The sequence below is a fragment of the Lampris incognitus genome, chromosome 20 (genome assembly GCF_029633865.1).
Source record: "Lampris incognitus isolate fLamInc1 chromosome 20, fLamInc1.hap2, whole genome shotgun sequence".
NCBI lineage: Eukaryota > Metazoa > Chordata > Actinopteri > Lampriformes > Lampridae > Lampris > Lampris incognitus.
Window position 1 is genome coordinate 14,290,745 of NC_079230.1, and position 19,823 is coordinate 14,310,567.

The window sequence follows — 19,823 nt, forward strand, 5'->3', positions numbered from 1 at the left end:
TTGAAGGGTAAATTAACAGAGCGTTCATCGTCACAAGTATATGAAAACATAAAATATTTTATTTCCCCATTAAAAACATTTCCAGGATATCTACATTAATCCATAATTATTCAAATCTTCCTTTCTCAAGATTTCGACCCAAGTGGTAACAGTTAACATTCTTCCTTTGGAAGCAACCTTACACTGTTTAAAGGTTCGACTGAAGTATTGATGAAGTGTGTTATGTCCAAAAAAAAAAAAAAAGCTTTTTAATCCCCTTCCCACCAAGTAGCGTAGTTAAGAACTTAGTTCAGTATTTTTGCCTACTATGTCTTTGCCACATTTTTCTCAAAAAAAAAATCCTTGTTAAAATGTCTGCCACTTATTCAAGCAGCTCATAATTTTTAAAATTATATAATAGAGGTACAGTACAGATTGATATTTTTGTGCCTAAACTGCTGGGAATGGAGAGCCCAACATCTCCCCAACTCTTCAAACAAGGCCATTTCTAAAATTAAAATGAGACTTTCAAACAATGGTTGGTCATCCCCCAAAACTGTAGTGTAGACAAAACTTGTGAGACATCAAGCATATGTCTTGTTTTTTTTAGTTTTTTTTAAAGTTTTGAATGTTTTTGTTTTTTTTGTTTGTTTTTTTTTAGTTTTGGCTGCACAAGCCCCATAGCGGTCTCGTAATGGTTTGCCCACCCGTAAAAATCAAAATTAACTTCACTGTGATTGGCTGTATGCAGCCAAATCGGTCATATGTTGTACACTGGCTTAACAGATCAATCAGGAAACCAAGTTACCACCAGCCTTCAACACGCATAAATTACTGAAGCATGATTTAACATAAATCACGTTGGCCTGGATTACTTTTCTCGCTCCTCAGTTCCATCAGCCGAGTGAAGGGCATGCACACATGAAGTAGTTTCTCTTTGAAATCACTGAGCCATATCAATTACGCTTTGAAAAAAAAAGATTACCCCAACACATCTTCAAAAACAGCTAAAAACACAATGTTCATATAAAATGTACTCATTTATGAAGTTTATAATTTAAACACAAGATCAATGATCGTAGCTTTCCCATCCATGAGTCTGGGTACAAGGACAGGGTCTATAGTGGTGAAACCAAGTCTCTCCTATTAGTCGTGTCCTGTTTTCTTCATGACGGCTCCATCCTTCCGTCACTCCATCCATTTCACACACAGCCATTAGGTCTGGGTCAAATAGTAGTTTCCAAAAAATGAAGAGAAAAAAAACCTGTGCGTTTGCTTTGACCTCTCTAGAAAGCCAGTCGGGTGGGGTTTTTAACATTTTAACAATTCATCTGTTGAGAAAATTGTTGATCGCAGATTAAGTATACAATTGACTCCATTAAATTCCTGGTAGACACTGTATTGTATCATGCAGTAAAAACCCCACCCTCCTGGCACACAAGTATGATAAAACAAACCATACATGCAAGTGCCATTTGACCCCATGACCTGTCTATCACACTCTCAACCATCCCATTTATTCAATAGTGTCCTTTTTTTTCCTATTATGTCCTGTAGTTGCCTGTCCAACGTGTGTCCCTTCCCTATGTGACAGTAGTGGAGTTCTGCCCTCGGATGGCACACCACGCCATGAACACATCCCTGGAGAAGGAAAAAAAAAATTATGTAAATCACACCCATCAGTCCATCTCATACTCAAGTCAACCATGAACTAATTGTGATTGGACATTATTTCACATATCGTACATCCATTTATTATTTTCACTTTCATTCATCTTTTTTATTTGTAAAGACTTTGTTTTGACTTGTAAGACTGTTATTCAACATCAGCACTCCTAACAAAAAAGGATGTGTGACTTGTTTCAATGACTCCTGGACGAAACATTTGCATTTAGTTCATAGCACTTGCTTAAACTTGCTTAAATTACACAATAAGTGGGGTTTACCCCATCAGAGTAATTCAAATAATTTTTAGGTAAACAGTCAATCACTGTTAAGTACACACAACTGACACAAATACTTAACTATGATTGGCTCAATGCCACTGACATTCTGCCATGTAGCAATTTCTATCAATCTGGTTACCAGATATGCTTTGGTTAAAATAAACCACAAGTTTTTTGTTTTGTTTTTTCCCCAAATGTTGAAATTTTATTTTTCAACATTGGAAAAATAAAATAATGTTACACCCATCTCTGGTGTGTGTGTGTGTGCATGTATGTGTGCGGAGTGTTTAGATATGCGTCCTGATACTCCAAATCCATACCTGCAGTGTGTGGCAACACACTCATTGCTACAATACTCATTGTCCCAGTCTTTGCTCTCCACAGCGGGGTTGTTGCAGCCGGCCCGCAAACATAAGTTGGGGGTGGAATTGGGGGTAACGTCTGGTCCAGGGGTCACATTCACCTCCACCTCCATCTGTGAGATTAATATTAAGATTTTTCAATTCAACCAAGGCTCTAGTCCAGAGAGAATTAAAAATAAGGGCAACTGTTTAAAAGAACTCAATGTTCTACGTTCCTATCACAGCAACAAACCCATAAGAGAAAGAGTAAAAACAAATAATGGCTGGGCACACACTACGACTTTTTAGATCTTAATGGACACTGAAAACATGGGAGACTGCGCACATTAGGACACATTTTATAGATTTTTTTCTTTGTCTTTCAGTTGTCAGGTGAACACATACGTACTAGACGATCAGGACAAGAAGGGACGTCACACACTTAACGCCATGATAATAACCATTAATCAGAGCCCCAACTCTCACAACCGTTTTTTTTCTTAGCAATTGGCAGTAATGCAAAACTCTGTGAATATCAACCTCCATTAAAAATCAATGAAAAAAAAAAATCCGAACTTGGAATGTCACAGAAACCACTGTGATCCAAAGTGACATTACAGTAAAAAACAAAGCAGGAGGGTCCCAGTCAGATAAAATTAGTTGGGCTTGTTGTGTGTGTGCACCGTTTTGCAGCAAAAAAAATAAAAAAAAATAAAAAACAATTTAAAAAGTTAAACATTTAAACATCTGCAAAAGCGTTCTTTTGTTCTTTTGAGTTCTTGGTCGGTCAGCTTTGCTCCCATTGGCTGATGTGGGTTTCTATTAGCCTTACACTGCAGGACTTCCTGTCACAAATATCATGTTTGATATTACTGGGGCAGCCCTGATATGCTTGCAAGTTTGTATAGATACCTTACACTACAGGATAGGCTCAGGCCATATCAGGCCCAAAATTGGGGCAATTATTATGTAATGTGTGCCCAAACTTATTAGGGGGCAACAGGAAAGAATATTTCTATGAACATCAACAGCTTATACAGTGCATCTGGAAAGTATTCACACCCCTTCACTTTCCCCACATTTTGTTATGTTACAGCCTTATTCCAAAATAGATTAAATTCCTTTTTTTTCTCATCAATCTACATACAATACCCCATAATGACAAAGTGAAAAAGGTTTTGTAGAAAGTTTTGCAAATTTATTAAAAATAAAAAACTGAAATATTGCATGTACATACACTACCGTTCAAAAGTTTGGGATCACATTGAAATGTCCATATTTTTGAAGGAAAAGCACTGTACTTTTCAATGAAGATAACTTTAAACTAGTCTTAACTTTAAAGAAATACACTCTATACATTGCTAATGTGGTAAATGACTATTCTAGCTGCAAATGTCTGGTTTTTGGTGCAATATCTACATAGGTGTATAGAGGCCCATTTCAAGCAACTATCACTCCAGTGTTCTAATGGTACAATGTGTTTGCTCATTGGCTCAGAAGGCTAATTGATGATTAGAAAACCCTTGTGCAATCATGTTCACACATCTGAAAACAGTTTAGCTCGTTACAGAAGCTACAAAACTGACCTTCCTTTGAGCAGATTGAGTTTCTGGAGCATCACATATGTGGGGTCAATTAAACGCTCAAAATGGCCAGAAAAAGAGAACTTTCATCTGAAACTCGACAGTCTATTCTTGTTCTTAGAAATGAAGGCTATTCCATGCGAGAAATTGCTAAGAAATTGAAGATTTCCTACACCGGTGTGTACTACTCCCTTCAGAGGACAGCACAAACAGGCTCTAACCAGAGTAGAAAAAGAAGTGGGAGGCCGCGTTGCACAACTGAGCAAGAAGATAAGTACATTAGAGTCTCTAGTTTGAGAAACAGACGCCTCACAGGTCCCCAACTGGCATCTTCATTAAATAGTACCCGCAAAACCACCAGTGTCAACATCTACAGTGAAGAGGCGGCTGCGGGATTCTGGGCTTCAGGGCAGAGTGGCAAAGAAAAAGCCATATCTGAGACTGACCAATAAAAGAAAAAGATTAAGATGGGCAAAAGAACACAGACATTGGACAGAGGAAGACTGGAAAAAAGTGTTGTGGACGGATGAATCCAAGTTTGAGGTGTTTGGATCACAAAGAAGAACGTTTGTGAGACGCAGAACAAATGAAAAGATGCTGGAAGAATGCCTGACGCCATCTGTTAAGCATGGTGGAGGTAATGTGATGGTCTGGGGTTGCTTTGGTGCTGGTAAGGTGGGAGATTTGTACAGGGTAAAAGGGATTCTGAATAAGGAAGGCTATCACTCCATTTTGCAACGCCATGCCATACCCAGTGGACAGCGCTTGATTGGAGCCAATTTCATCCTACAACAGGACAATGACCCTAAACACACCTCCAAATTGTGCAAGAACTATTTAGAGCAGAAGCAGGCAGCTGGTATTCTATCGGTAATGGAGTGGCCAGAGCAGTCACCAGATCTGAACCCCATTGAGCTGTTGTGGGAGCAGCTTGACCGTATGGTACGCAAGAAGTGCCCATCCAACCAATCCAACTTGTGGGAGCTGCTTCTGGAAGCGTGGGGTGCAATTTCTCCAGATTACCTCAACAAATTAACAGCTAGAATGCCAAAGGTCTGCAATGCTGTAATTGCTGCAAATGGAGGATTCTTTGACGAAAGCAAAGTTTGATGTAAAAAAAATCTTATTTCAAATACAAATCATTATTTCTAACCTTGTCAATGTCTTGACTCTATTTTCTATTCATTTCACAACATATGGTGGTGAATAAGTGTGACTTTTCATGGAAAACACAAAATTGTTTGGGTGATCCCAAACTTTTGAACGGTAGTGTAAGTATTCACACCCTTTGCTATGACACTCAAAATTGAGCTCCGGTTCATCCAGTTTCCACTGATCATCCTTGAGATGTTTCTACATCTTGATTGGAGTCCTCCTGTAGTAAATTCAATTGATTGGACATGGTTTGGAAAGGCACACACCTGTCTATATAAGGTCCCACTGTTGACAGTGCATGTCAGAGCAGAAACCAAGCCATGAAGTCAAAGGAATTGTCTGTGGACCTCCGAGACAGGATTGTATCAAAGCACAGATCTGGGGAAGGGTACAAAAAAATTTCTAAAGCTTTGAAGGTCCTGAAGAGCACAGTGGTCCCCATCATTTGTAAATGGAAGAAGTTTGGATCCACCAGGACTCTTCCTAGAGCTGGCCGCCCAGCCAAACTGAGCAATCAGGGGAGAAGGGCCTTGGTCAGGGAGGTGACCAAGAACCCGATGGTCACTCTGACAGAGCTCCAGGATTCCTCTGTGGAGATGGTAGAACCTTCCAGAAGGACAACCATCTCTGCTGCACTCCACCAATCGGGCCTTTATGGTAGAGTGGCCAGACGGAAGCCTCTGCTCAGTAAAAGGCACATGACAGCCCGCTTGGAGTTTGCCAGAAAGCACCTAAAGGACTCTCAGACCATGCGAAACAAGATTCTCTGGTCTGATGAAACCAAGATTGAACTCTCTGGCCTGAATGCCAAACGTCACGTCTGGAGGAAACCAGGCACCTCTCATCACCTTGCTAATACCATCCCTACAGTGAAGCATGGTGGTGGCAGCATCATGCCTCGGGGATGTTCTTCAGCGGCAGGAACTGGGAGACTAGTCAGGATCGAGGGAAAGATGAATGGAGCAAAAGTACAGAGAGTTCCTTGATGAAAACCTGCTCCAGAGTGCTCAGGACCTCAGACTGGGGCAAAGGTTTACCTTTCAACACGACAACGGCCCTAAGCACACAGCCAAGACAACAAAGGAGTGGCTTCGGGGCAAGTCTGTGAATGTCCTTGAGTGGCCCAGCCAGAGCCCAGACTTGAACACCATTGAACATCTCTGGAAAGACCTGAAAATAGCTGTGCAGCGACGCTCCCCATCTAACCTTACAGAGGTTGAGAGGATCTGAAGAGAAGAATGGGAGAAATACCCCAAATATAGGTGTGCCAAGCTTGTACCTTCATACCCAAGAAGACTTGAGGCTGTAATCGCTGCCAAGGGTGCCTCAACCAAGTACTGAGTAAAGGGTGTGAATACTTATTTACAAGCAATATTTCAGTTTTTTATTTTTAATAAATTAGCAAAAAATTCTACAAAACCTTTTTCGCTTTGTCATTATGGGATATTGTATGTAGATTGATGAGAAAAAAAAAAGGAATTTAATCCATTTTGGAATAAGGTTGTAACACAACAAAATATGGGGAAAGTGAACGGGTGTGAATACTTTCTGGATGCACTGTATATACCCTGATTTGTGTATTTACTGTGAGTTCTGCCTAAAAAGACTTTTCACCATAAATTTCATCATAGTAGTTCACCATTTGTAATGCCACCGCCGAATAACTTTTACCTACTATTAAATCAATCTTGCAAACCACAAGCAGCTCTTTGTTTCAGGGTCTCAAATAACCACTACAAACTCTAAATAACACATTTATTCAATCAAGCTTACCCCTTCCTCTACCTCAGCCATTTCCTCTCCTGCAGTTACCATATCAGAATGCTGGTCCACATCCATCGTTAGGGTGGAGGGGGGGGCCGCCGAGGCCCCTGCAGATGTTATCCTGATGGGCGCCCCCAGGTTAGACGACGGCGGGACTATTTTGATCTGCAGAGGGGGCGGAGCCGTGGAAGTGGCAGTGCCCCCGCTCCGCGGCTTGGCCTGCAGGGGTGGGGGTGCCTGGGCATGCACCATCTGCTGCAGGCGGGGTGGGGGAGGGGTGCCATGCATCTGCTGGAGTGGCGGGGGCTGACGGGCTGAGGCAGATGAGGCCGTCGTCAATGGCGACGGTGAAGCTGTGATGGTCACGCCACCTGAGGGCGACGTCGCGTGCTTGATGATGATCTTGGTGACGGTGGGGGGGCTCGGGGCTGGCGCAGAGACCTGTGGCGGTTTGATGGCGCCAGTTCGGGAGCGAGTGGAGACCTGTGGCAGGTCGAGGATTATGTTGGATGTGCAGATGTTGGTGATGGTGTTCTCCTCGGGGTTGTATTGCTGGGCCCTGGTGGGGCGAGCTGGGGCCACCGGAGGGGTGGAAGTGACCGGTGTTGGGACTGCAGAGGGAGGCGATGGGGCAGCATCCAACACTTCTATAGGGGCCTGAGGAGAGAACAGCTAGATGTCATGAAGACATAATCACACTTTTTACATTGACAGATTTCTTACACTGAAACACTAAGCACTTTAGAGAAGGATAGAGGTGAAAAAGCAACAGAAGAAAGATAACAACAAAGTATAAATAATATGATTAGACCAACGGGGGGGGGGGGGGGGAATCAACAGCACCAATTAAAAACGTATCTTTTCAGCTTTGCCTTCACGTAAAGATTGTTTTTCCTGAGTACTCAAAAACTTGATTGACTTGCCCTTTGACCCAAAGTCTGGACCCATAGGAGCTAAATGATGCCTCAACCCAAGTATTTGTCCTTCTTTATACATGAGAGAAGAGCATGCTTGAGCTTAGAGTGCTTGTCAGGTTAAAATGTTTGAAGATGGGGCGTCCGGGTAGTTTAGCAGTCTATTCCGTTGCCTACCAACACGGGGATCGCTGGTTCAAATCCCCGTGTTACCTCCGGCTTGGTCGGGCGTCCTTACAGACACAACTGGCTGTGTCTGTGGGTGGGAAGCCGGATGTGGGTATGTGTCCTGGTCACTGCACTAGTGCCCCCTCTGGTCGGTCACGGCGCTTGTTTGGGGGGGTGGGGGGGAACTGGGAGGAACAGTGTGATCCTTCCACGTGCTACATCTCCCTGGCGAAACTCCTGTCAGGTGAAAAGAAGCGGCTGGCGATTCCACATGTATCGGAGGAGGCATGTGGTAGTCTGCAGTCCTCCCCGGATCAGCAGAGGGGGGTGGAGAAGCGACCGGGACTGCTTGGAAGAGTGGGGTAATTGGCCAGATACAATTGGGGAGGGAAAAAAAAAGAAAGAAAGGGGAGTGGGGGGGGGGGGGTTTCAACAAAAAAAAAAAGATTGAAGCTGCCAGAGTTGCTGTTTTACTCCTGTTTGTCTGTATTTGATTCAGTCTGAATAACATTCAGCTTTGTTATGTAGGCCTAAAACTTAACTTCGTATGAATACAAGTGAAATCAAGATACATTATTTTGTTCCAAATGCTATCTACAAAAAAAGATACCAATATCTAGTCCCTTGTTAGAGTGATCAATATTTTATTGGTTCCTGACGGAAAGTTCTCTTTTTGCTTGACTCTCCTGCACACATAGTAGGTCAGAGGGCAAGACCAGCTACAGAACACAGATCCTGGAGTCGGTGAAGATATAAGCCCAATTTATACTTCAAATGTCGGCTAGCAGACAGATGTCTCTCGACAATTTTGACGTCATGAGAGACACTTTTTGTGTCTCCCAGGGCTGTCGTGTACACGACACATTTTCTTATGTCGCAGACTCGCGCACATTATGTCGCTTAGCTGTGATTGGATAGTTGGATTGAAGGGACGAGGTGATCGAGCGTTGCCATGATTTTGCTTGAGAGCGTTGTTTACACTACGTGCGATCATTCATAAAAAGAACACTCGCTTTTACAACACAGCGCGTGACGCGAAACGTTTCCATAGATACCAGGAGACAGTCAGCGACATTGCGACAAGCATAAATGCGAGACACTTTTTTGTCTGCTAGCCGACATTTGGAGCATAAATTGGGCTTTAGTCTCCGACTCAAAGAGTTGAACTCAATCTAAGTGCAAGCTCCCTCTTGTCTCACCGTGCAGCCCAAACACACATTCATTTTGCAGTAGAAATGCTCACCAACGTTCACCTTTTGTGTTTGTTTGTTTTTGTTATTTTTTAATTCATGACTGTTCAGGGCTCCAGACTGCAACCAATTGGATGCATACACTCACTGGCCACTTTATTAGGTACACCTTGCTAGTATCGGGTTGGACCCCCTTTTGCCTTCAGAACTGCCTTAATCCTTCGTGGCATAGATTCAACAAGGTACTGGAAACATTCCTCAGAGAGTTTGGTCCATATTGACATGATAGCATCACGCAGTTGCTGCAGATTTGTCGGCTGCACATCCATGATGCGAATCTCCCGGTCCACCACATCCCAAAGGTGCTCCATTGGATTGAGATCTGGTGACTGTGGAGGCCATTTGAGTACAGTGAACTCATTGTCACGTTCAAGAAACCAGTCTGAGATGATTCGAGCTTTATGACATGGCGCGTTATCCTGCTGGAAGTAGCCATCAGAAGATGGGAACACTGTGGTCATAAAGGGATGGACATGGTCAGCAACAATACTCAGGTAGGCTGTGGCGTTGACACGATGCTCAATTGGTACTAAGGGGCCCAAAGTGTGCCAAGAAAATATCCCCCACACCATTACACCACCACCACCAGCCTGAACCGTTGATACAAGGCAGGATGGATCCATGCTTTCATGTTGTTGACGCCAAATTCTGACCCTACCATCCGAATGTCGCAGCAGAAATCGAGACTCATCAGACCAGGCAACGTTTTTCCAATCTTCTATTGTCCAATTTTGGTGAGCCTGTGTGAATTGTAGCCTCAGTTTCCTGTTCTTAGCTGACAGGAGTGGCACCCGGTGTGGTCTTCTGCTGCTGTAGCCCATCTGCCTCAAGGTTCAACGTGTTGTGTGTTCAGAGATGCTCTTCTGCATACCTCGGTTGTAATGAGTGGTTATTTGAGTTACTGTTGCCTTTCTATCAGCTCGAACCAGTCTGGCCATTCTCCTCTGACCTCTGGCATCAACAAGGCATTTTCGCCCACAGAACTGCCGCTCACTGGATATTTTCTCTTTTTCGGACCATTCTCTGTAAACCCTAGAGATGGTTGTGCGTGAAAATCCCAGTAGATCAGCAGTTTCTGAAATACTCAGACCAGCCCGTCTGGCACCAACAACCATGCCACGTTGAAAGTCACTTAAATCACCTTTCTCCCCCATTCTGATGCTCGGTTTGAACTGCAGCAGATCGTCTTGACCATGTCTACATGCCTAAATGCATTGAGTTGCTGCCATGTGATTGGCTGATTAGAAGTTTGCGTTAACAAGCAGTTGGACAGGTGTGCCTAATAAAGTGGCCGGTGAGTGTATATGGTAATTATATCTGCCCAGTGCCACCAAAATAAAATTAACTGGTTGCACCATCCATCCATCCATTATCTGAACCGCGTATCCTGCTCTCATGGTTGCCGGGACGCTGGAGCCTGTCCCAGCAGTCATTGGGTAGCAGGTTTAAATCTTGTTTAATCACAAATTCATTATTTGGTCACACAGTTGTCTGACTTCACGTGCTTTATTTTATTATACTGCTTTGGAATACCAACCAGCAGCATTCGCTTCGCCATCTTGCGATCCCTTGAGTTCATAAGTGTGAAAAAATTTACGACATGCGGACTAGGTAGGAATCCAAACAGTGTGTGCAGGTTGTCACTCACTGCTCAAGGACACACATCTGCTCATGACGAAGCGTAGGCCAACAATTAACTCATTTTTTGGTAAGAGAGATGGCCCACCACCTAGTACATGCCCGGGCCACCTTTGTCTCTTGAGATCGACACTTCAGCGGACCCAGCAGAAGAAACCGATTCCGACCCAGAGGAAATTGAACAGCCATCTCAAAGAAGATACCTGGCTGTGTCTATTACCGACTGTGTTCATTGTTAACAGTCAGACAGTATGTGGCAGGCAACTCAAAATTTGCATGACCCTCACTCTTTCACAACAAAAGCCATAAATGCACATAATAAAAGCCATAGAAACACACCGCCACAGAGCTGTTCTCTCCCCCAGCGGCATTTCAACACCAAGCAGTAGCCAACTGATCTCATGACGAGGCAGAGATGATCATCAAGTATAACATGGCATACCATATTCTCATAGATGAAATGCCAGTCATTACACTGAAAACAAATACTGCTAAAAAAAAAAGAAAAAGAAAAAAAAAGGATTAACAGGCATCCGGGTAGCATGGCGTTGCCTACCAACACGGGGATCGCCGGATTGAATCCTCGTGTTACCTCCGGCTTGGTCGGGCGTCTCCACAGACACAATTGACCATGTTTGCAGATGGGAAGCCAGATGTGGGTGTGTGTCCTGGTCACTACACCAGCGCCTCCTCTGGTCAGCTGGGGCACCTGCTCAGGAGGGAGGGGTAACTGGGGGGAATAGTGTGATCCTCCCACGTGCTACGTCCCACTGGCGAAACTCCTCACTGTCAGGCGAGAGGAAGCGGCTGGCGACTCCACATGTATCGGAGGAGGCATGTGGTAGTCTGGAGCCCTCCCCGGATCGGCAGATGGGGTGGAGCAGCGACCGGGACAGTAGGGTGGTGTAATTGGCCAGATACAATTGGGGAGAAAAAGAGGGGGGAAAAAAATCCCAAAAAGAAATAAAAAAGGATTAACAGCAAATCCAATATACACTGATGATAAGGACTGTGCGCTAGAGTTGGGTCGGTTTCTGGTTTACCTGTCCGGTTCAGTGTACGAGCTTAAACCGGTTTGAATTTAAGCAAACCAACTGAACCGGTATCTGTCATTAGGAGACCTTCTGGCAAATTAAAAATCAGCAACCTGTGCCGATGACATCACAGTGCTAAATCCAACTTGTATTTCCTTAGTAATAATAATAAGCAATATGCCAATGTGATTAATGATGTATTATTTGTTCATAAATGGACTAACGGAGCCACTAGTGTCTGACAGGCTGTGCGCAATTTGTTGAGTCGAATTGGGTTCCTTTGAGTGTTGAGACGCATCTGTCAATAAACGTATCCAGATGAACTGATTCAATCTTCTTTGATGAGCTGGAAAAACAGACGACATTTTGATATTTTGATTTTTTTTTCAAGCTGCACCAGGCCGAAGTCTTATTCTATTTATTATTTTGATGTTTAGAAGAAGAACGTTTAAGTTGAATGGTTGGTGTGAGAAATAAAAACACAATGTGTCATTGAGTGGTACACTCTCATTCAGTGTCATTATGTTTCACTCGGGAGTGGCGGCTGTTGAGTCAAGTGCGACACCTAGTGGTAAAATTCGGTATACTGGTTTGGTCCACTGTTTGGCTTAATATCAAACCGGTTTGAAAGTTTTTTTTAAACCAGTCCAACCCTAAATTGTGCACACACCACACCAATCGAGGTGATGGGGAAAAATGTCAGCGAATCAAATTCAGACATGGAATCACTAAGTCTTGTGGTGCCAAATACGTACTTGTGCCACTGTTTGAAAAACATAGTGGCACCACTGACACCAGTGTAAATTGTTAGTGTGGAGCCCTGTAGTTATATCCTGTATAAATGAGTTTCAACCCCTCCACCTCACCCAGTCTGACACCTCACCTGAGAAATCTGATTGGCTCTGTAGGCTGCCAGTGCTTTCAAGTACTCCCTCTTTGCCGCTTCATTCTTCCTTTTGTAAACCTGAAAAAGAAGCCTTATGCTGAGCACTGCCTGCTGTAATACGAAAGACTCCATCACATGTCTTTAAGTTGACAAATGAGTCTTTGAAATAAGTGATAAATATTACTAATTCTGATAATTTTTGACAAGTGATGATATTGACAACATTGTGGATTTGAAAAAATAAGAAAGATCAATTATCACTACATTTCAGAGAGTAATCTTGAAAAGAATTTTAGATTTTTATTAAAAAAGTGAAATTGTTGCAACCCGCTGACACAGATATAAAATAACAGCCTAAAACAAACTTCTATAAAAACTCAAATCAAATAAAAATTTGAAGCACATTTATAAATAAGAGTTGCACTGGGATCCATTTTTCAACAACTTTTTTAAGCTTGGAAAATAGATTTTTTCTAATCCCAGGTTTTCCATGATTACTTAATAAAAAAAAAAAGCTGCTCCATGTCTTTTCCTACCTGTTTCTGTTCCTCCCCAAGGCTGTCCCACATGGAGGCTACAATCTTTGACACCTCTCCGAACGTGGCGTTGGGATTCTGTCCTTTGATGGCCGCTTGCGTGTCCCTGAAGAACAGGGCATAGGCCGACACCGGTTTCTGAGGCTCGTTGGGGTCCTTCTTCTTCTTCCCCTTCTTCCCTCCTCCCCCGGCGCCCCCACCTCCCCCCGCGCCCCCTTTACGCCCCATGGCTGGGGAGGCGCCGGAGGCAGGGACAGGCAGGGGGGAGTCGGTGAGGGAGGGGTCGAGGGAGATGACTCCGGGTGAGACGGCGAGAGAGACAGGAGATTCCACCAGGACGCTCTGATGTCAGGGAGGAGCGGGAGAAAGAGGCCACATCAAAAACCGACCTGGGTCAACCTCTGTTGCATCAAACCTCTAACTCGCTATGGTCAATTGTCTACAGAGTTGCTTGTGGGCTAAAGCAAGTTTTGCAACCCTGCCACCAGACAACAAACAAAACAACAAAACCCACTGCACATTTCAGGTGCTGAATGTAGTGAAATTAGTTTTTTCCTTTTCCTGCCAATTCTTTTAAAAGTCAACACATTTGGAGATGCAGGGTTTTCACGCAATGTCATTGGATAATTTTATATCATCATTTTTTTCACGTTCGATGAGAACCTCTGCATTTTTTTCAACAAAGCTCTGTGTCACGTATGGTTACACACACCCGCACAGGTCCCCGCCTGTTGGCCTCTGAAAAGCTTAACTGAAGCAGGTGTAGAACTGAAGGAGTCTTGTTTTGGGGAAAGGAAGCCTCTCCAACTCACTTTACCCCACTCAGATTATTCCCACTATCTTCACAAGATCTAAACCAGCATGCTTCCAGTCACACCTCTGACCTGTTAGCTACAGCTGTCACATTTGCCCTGAGATGCCCCAGCTCCAATCATTTAGCTGAATGTTATACTACTGTCAGTGACGGGTTCAACTGAAACTCACAGAAATAAAAAGAGTGACTATCTTCTAGCTCCATTAGGAATGAAACCAGATACAGAAGTCTTGAAATAACTTGAGCAGAATTAAAAGCTCCAGACTTACCCGTCTGAAGTCATCCATGTCGTCATCCTGGAGGGAGCTGGTGGGCGATGCCGTGGCCGACAGAGGGTTCTCGGGAGACTGGGTGCGCTGTAAAATATTCCCGCCCCCCAAACCTAGCCCCAGTTGGGCACTGAGCTCTGACTGGTCAATGGTAGTGAGCTGGTTGGTCCCAAGTAAGCCGTGGCTCATGTCATTCAGCGGAACATCAATGGTCATTGGGGATGGGCTGCTGAACTGAGAGCCGATGGGATGTCCGAGATCCTAAGAATTTAAGGAGGGTAGAGACAGAGGGCCAAAGGATTACAATGAAACTTACTTTAAGAAAAGCATCACTGTTAAAAAAAAAAAAAGGGGCATTCCAGCTTTGGTTTACACGGCACAATTGTCAAATGTTGCAACTGAACGCAGAGTAATGAGTAAAGAAGTGTTAAAATTCTTGCTCACATCTTAATTATCAGATATTGGTAGAAAATTATACTGGGACATATGAGAAACTGTTCAAAACTAAGTTAAGCTTTAACCCCCTTACCAATATAGTGGACGATAACACAATTTCAGTACCAATCGAAAACATAAAAAAAAAAAACATTCTATTCTTACTATGTTAGTGCTTCATGTGTACAAACTAGGACTACCCTAGGACTGATACCACAAGTTAAACATCTGATTTCAGACAGCCAAGATGAGATGCAACTTAAATGATCCCCATGGAAGAACTGGATTACCACAGCAGGTAAAAGCACAAAGCAAAGAGAAAAGCAAACTTCGTAAGAGCAGGGCAGGCCAAAAGCAAAAAGCATCCAATATAGAAAAACATGACATACCACATAAAATATATGTAAGGAAGGTAGCTAGAGTGTATTTACCAAAAGAAAATATGCCAGGTGTGCAAATCACAGCTGTAAAAACCGGCAAACATTGCAACATTCAAACACGTAAACTACAACAGCGTGTAACACTTACCATGCTTAGTGAGGACCCCAAGAGTGGGCCTGCTCCCGACTGATTGATGACTCCCAGGCTCAGGTGTTCCAAGCCCTGCGAAGGGGGGTTGACAAAGGTGGAGGCGAAGGAAGGGTCATCGCCTCCGACCACGGCGTTCCCAGGCACCACCACGCTGTCAGAGGGTCCGGCATCAGACAGCTCCCCAAAGTGTGACACCACATCCGACACTGTGAGGGCAGAGTCTGGGTCCAGTGAAATTGGAGGGATTTCAAACTCCTCGTCACCCAGGCTGGGGGTGTGGAACGTCTATGGGGGGGGGGGGTGTCGGAGAAAATACAGTTGTAGACAAGGGGGATTTAATAGTGGGGGATGGGGAATGACAAGAGCCATGGAGCAGGGGGGAAAAAATGGAAAAGAGGAAAGGGAACTCAAGGAAACAAAGGAGAGGGCAAGAAAGAGGTGAATAAAAACATTAGCTTGGAAAAAGTGTGAGTAACAAGGAGAAAGAAGGAAGTGCAAAGGGAAGCCCAACAAAAAAAACGGAAGAGCGGAAGCAGATATAAGACACACAAAAAAAGGCTCATCATCAGGAAATACGCATCTTTCTGAAACTACTTTATGTATGGTCTATCATGAGTGAACAAAGGATGAAACACTTCTGCGAGAGGCCAGTCATGGAACATTGCTTTCTTCAGTGAAAAGCTCTTTTGGTGTGAAGGTGAGACACCAAATGGCAGCCTGAAGCTCGTAAATATATTTTCAAAGGCATGCAGCTAAACACAGTTGCACAACTTGTGCACTGCAAGAGGATGCGCACAAGGCTGCTAATATGTTCTGCTGAAAATGTCACTGACAACACTCCAAAACCAAGGCCCATCAGACTAGTCTAAAAAGAGATAAAAATCTTGTTTGGGGATGTAATCACAAAAGAAAACGAGCTGAGGAACCAAGGAAAGAAGCCTACCTCTGAAGAGGAGAGAAAGGGATGACCTGACCCCGAGATTGTCAGGTAACTGTCACTGCCTCCAGGGAACTAAAACAGATTAAAAAAAATAGTCAGGCCATGTACATGCTGATGCATCAGACTCCAGACAAGACACATTTTGGTCCGTTAGGGCTGCGGCAGACAAGTCTGTCACTTGTGACTTGAGAGCTCAGTCACCACTTGATTGGGTAACCAAATCTTGTTCGAGGGTTCTTTGTCCATTCTAAAATTCAATTTCAACTTTTTGAACAACTAAGTAATGTGGGAATGACTTCTGAAAACCACTAGCCAATGAGGATGCTTGATGAACATGCCCACTGCCCTGTATGTGCAACTAGGCAAGTCAAATTTATGTCCATCCTTAAAATCCCAATTTAGTCCCACATGGCTTTACAATCATTGCATTCTATAGGACACCCCCCCTTTCTTTAGACCTTCGAGTCAGATGACAAAAAAAACCCCACAGAAAAACAATATTTACAAGAAACCCATCATTTCCACCTTATGACTGTGGGACAAGACAATATCTAAGTTTAAAAGAATGACACAGGTTCGCACAATTTCTTTCAACAAAACCAAGTCAGGCAGCAGTTATGCAGTTAGCAGTTGTTAAGACATGAGTCGTCTACATTTAGCTCAAACAGTTTTAATATAAGAAAGACACTGACATGCATTCAGTGACAAGCCCACGTTTTAAAATAACCCCAGGCAGCACATAGGACAAGGTAACAGTCTACATGGAGTATTGTACCACACTGTGTGTGAATGACAAGTACAAGTTTTCCCATCTCCTAAGGGGTCACCTTGTTGACGGAGTCAAATCCATTGAAAGACTGCGGATCCAAAAATTCTGGATCCACATGCTGTCCAGTACCATCCGTCAGATCCGAATAAAAATTCAGGTCCATCGCTTCGACGGGTCCTCATATGAGATACGTCTTCAGTACAAGGTGTTGTGCAAGTCTAATTGACTTCTTGCCTCGAAACGCCAATATTTTGGGGAGGGGGGGGCGCCGCTCACGCCGCTGTAGGTACTTAAACAGCTAGCTAACATACAAATGTCACTCTATCGAGGATTACTCGTATGAATCTAACAACGCTGGAATCGACATCTTTGCACACATGTTAAGATGGCTCACACTGGCAAAGTGTAGCATGTGCACGCCTGCAACCGCACCAAAAATAACCCGTCTGCAGGCTAGCAGCCGAGCTAACGAGGGTCCCCTTACTGCTGACCTGTCCTACCGCCGATTCAAGCGAAGCTGGCTCGGCGTGCTTGACGCAAGGCTGCGGTACCGCCTCACAAATCAGCCCGGCGCCCGTGTGTCTGTCCTCCGACGGCTACATTTAAACTAGTCCACGGCCGCGACTGGAAGACCGCACCAAACGACCTACCCCAAAAAAATATCAACAAATGAACAGGATGTGTACTATTCGGATTCCGTAGGAGGACAATCGTCCGATAGTGGATGGCTCCGTCACGACGGGAAAGACGGACCGTCCCAGTTTTTTTTCTTCTTCTTCTTCTTCTTCTTCTTCTTCTTCGCGGCGGCTACGGCGCCCAGGCCAGGCTGTGCAATGGATCCAGAGCTTCGGATCGGAGTTTGGGATTGGACGGAAAGGGGAAGAGGGGGGGTCGCACAGGCAAGGAGGGTCGGGGTCCTGCGAATTAAATTCGGTCAATAAAAAAAAGTTGTATCGTTTATTGATGTGTGTTGCTCCAAAACGAGATATTTGACACGACTGTGTCATTCAACAGACTCACATTTCAGAGTGGGATACGACCCGTATTGCATCTCGCAGTTTCACCTCCTGTTTGAAATGGTTCGCCCCAGCGGCCTAGTACTGAGGGGGCACTAATTATAATAGATGAATGTAAAGCCATTTCCAATCAAGTCCGAAGCCTACTACGCTCAAAAAGCAGCCCGTTTGTTCGTAGATAGCGCATATTAAATCCACTTTACGGCTCACGGATTACTTCACATGAGCGTTAAGAAGGCTTAGGTTATAACATATACGTCAGGGACAATTCGTGAAACAAGGTCCAGTGGTGTAGGATGATCAATATTCCAATTTCCAGTTAACGGATGTGGTGAATATTTGTGCTACAGAGCTAATGGGAGAAACAATATCTAGGCAGGGTCGGGTGCTCCCGTTCCGGGCACTCGAGCATGAAAAGAGCATCATTGTGTTTGTGACAACCAACCAAATATTATGTGCGATTCAGTCTGTGGTTGATCACATATGGAGAGAACGATGATTTATCTCAATAATGTTGGAAGTTTATAACGCTATCTAGTCTTCTTCTTACCTCCATGCTCACCCCGAAATTTGATTTTTATCCCCCTTAGTGAACTTCGACCAGAATGTGATTTCCTCAAATATCACAACATGGCACCGGCTTCCGGATTTTACGTCCATTTGGAAGTGACGCCACCACGTAAAGGGATATTGAATAGGAACAATCGAGACCGGTCATGACAATTTTTTTCCCAACAGCACTACGGGAACTCTGCCCTCTGATTGGTTAGGGTTAGCCAATCAGAGAAACGCGAACGGATCTTCTTTTTTTAAGACATTTTATTTTTCATTGTACCTACATACAACGAAATTGGTTCCCTGCATTTAATCTCATCCTATTCTAGTAGCAGTGGGCTGCCGCAGTGCAGCGCCCGCCTCTTTCTCCCTATTGCCTCGGTCAGGGGCACAGGGGCACAGGAGTATTAACCCAAACATGCGCACATCTTTGATGGTGGGTGGAAATCGGAGTACCTGGCGGAGACCCATGCCGACACAATGAGAACATGCAACTCCACACAGAAAGGACCTGAGACGGCCTGGGGTTCGAACCCAGGACCTTCTTACTGTCAAGTCCATTTTATTTGTATAGCCCAATATCACAAATTTGCCTCAGGGGGCTTTTCAGCAACACAACATCCTGCCCTTAGACCCTCGCATCGGATAAGGAACAACTCCCTACAACAACCCTTTAACAAGGAGGAAACCTCAGGGGGAGCAACAGGAGGGATCTCTCTCCCAAGACGGACAACATTCAATGGATGTTGTGTGTAGACAATTTACAGAATACAACACTGAAAGAGGATAACAGAATTATAATGGAATTATGAGATATACGAAGAATATGACGAGGAAGATTCCTAGCAGTGTCCAGATGCCAACGGAACAGCCCAGGACCCGAGCCACGTGACCAGCATCACCATGTAGAAAAAACAAAAAACAAACTATCTTTATGCATGCTCAATAATCCAGGTAAGAAAACCAAACAAGGTTGCATCAGTTCATCTGGATACAACGTTCATCGACAGATACGTTTCATCACTCATCTAAGTGACATCTTCAGTCTAAACTGACTGCAGGCATCCCCGCCCTTATAAACAATACAGTTGCATAACGACCCGGGGGGGGGGGTAAGAGTACATCTGTCGCCATCTTACAATGCTGTGATTGCAAACATTCCTTACACCTGAATGTCTTCTACTGCAGGTTTGAGAGGGACAAATTTACACCTCTCACCGACTCCAGCCCAGCGACAACGGCCCCCATCACACCTCTGGTGACCCACCTACTCTCCCCCCAATACTCAGGCTGCAGTCAA

At 44.2% G+C, this 19,823-nt stretch overlaps 1 protein-coding gene across 1 annotated transcript; it reads right to left on the minus strand.

Moving 5' to 3' along the window:
- Positions 1 to 68: 68 nt before the first annotated feature.
- tox4b (TOX high mobility group box family member 4 b) lies at positions 69 to 18,601 on the minus strand. The gene is made up of 9 exons (XM_056300495.1): positions 18,519 to 18,601; positions 16,187 to 16,255; positions 15,241 to 15,528; positions 14,278 to 14,538; positions 13,195 to 13,536; positions 12,656 to 12,736; positions 6,778 to 7,425; positions 2,246 to 2,400; positions 69 to 1,620 (listed from the first exon to the last, which is right to left on the minus strand). Exons 1-9 carry the CDS (start codon positions 18,522 to 18,524, stop codon positions 1,563 to 1,565), a joined length of 1,908 nt encoding a protein of 635 aa, XP_056156470.1. The 5' UTR covers positions 18,525 to 18,601; the 3' UTR covers positions 69 to 1,562.
- Positions 18,602 to 19,823: the final 1,222 nt, after the last annotated feature.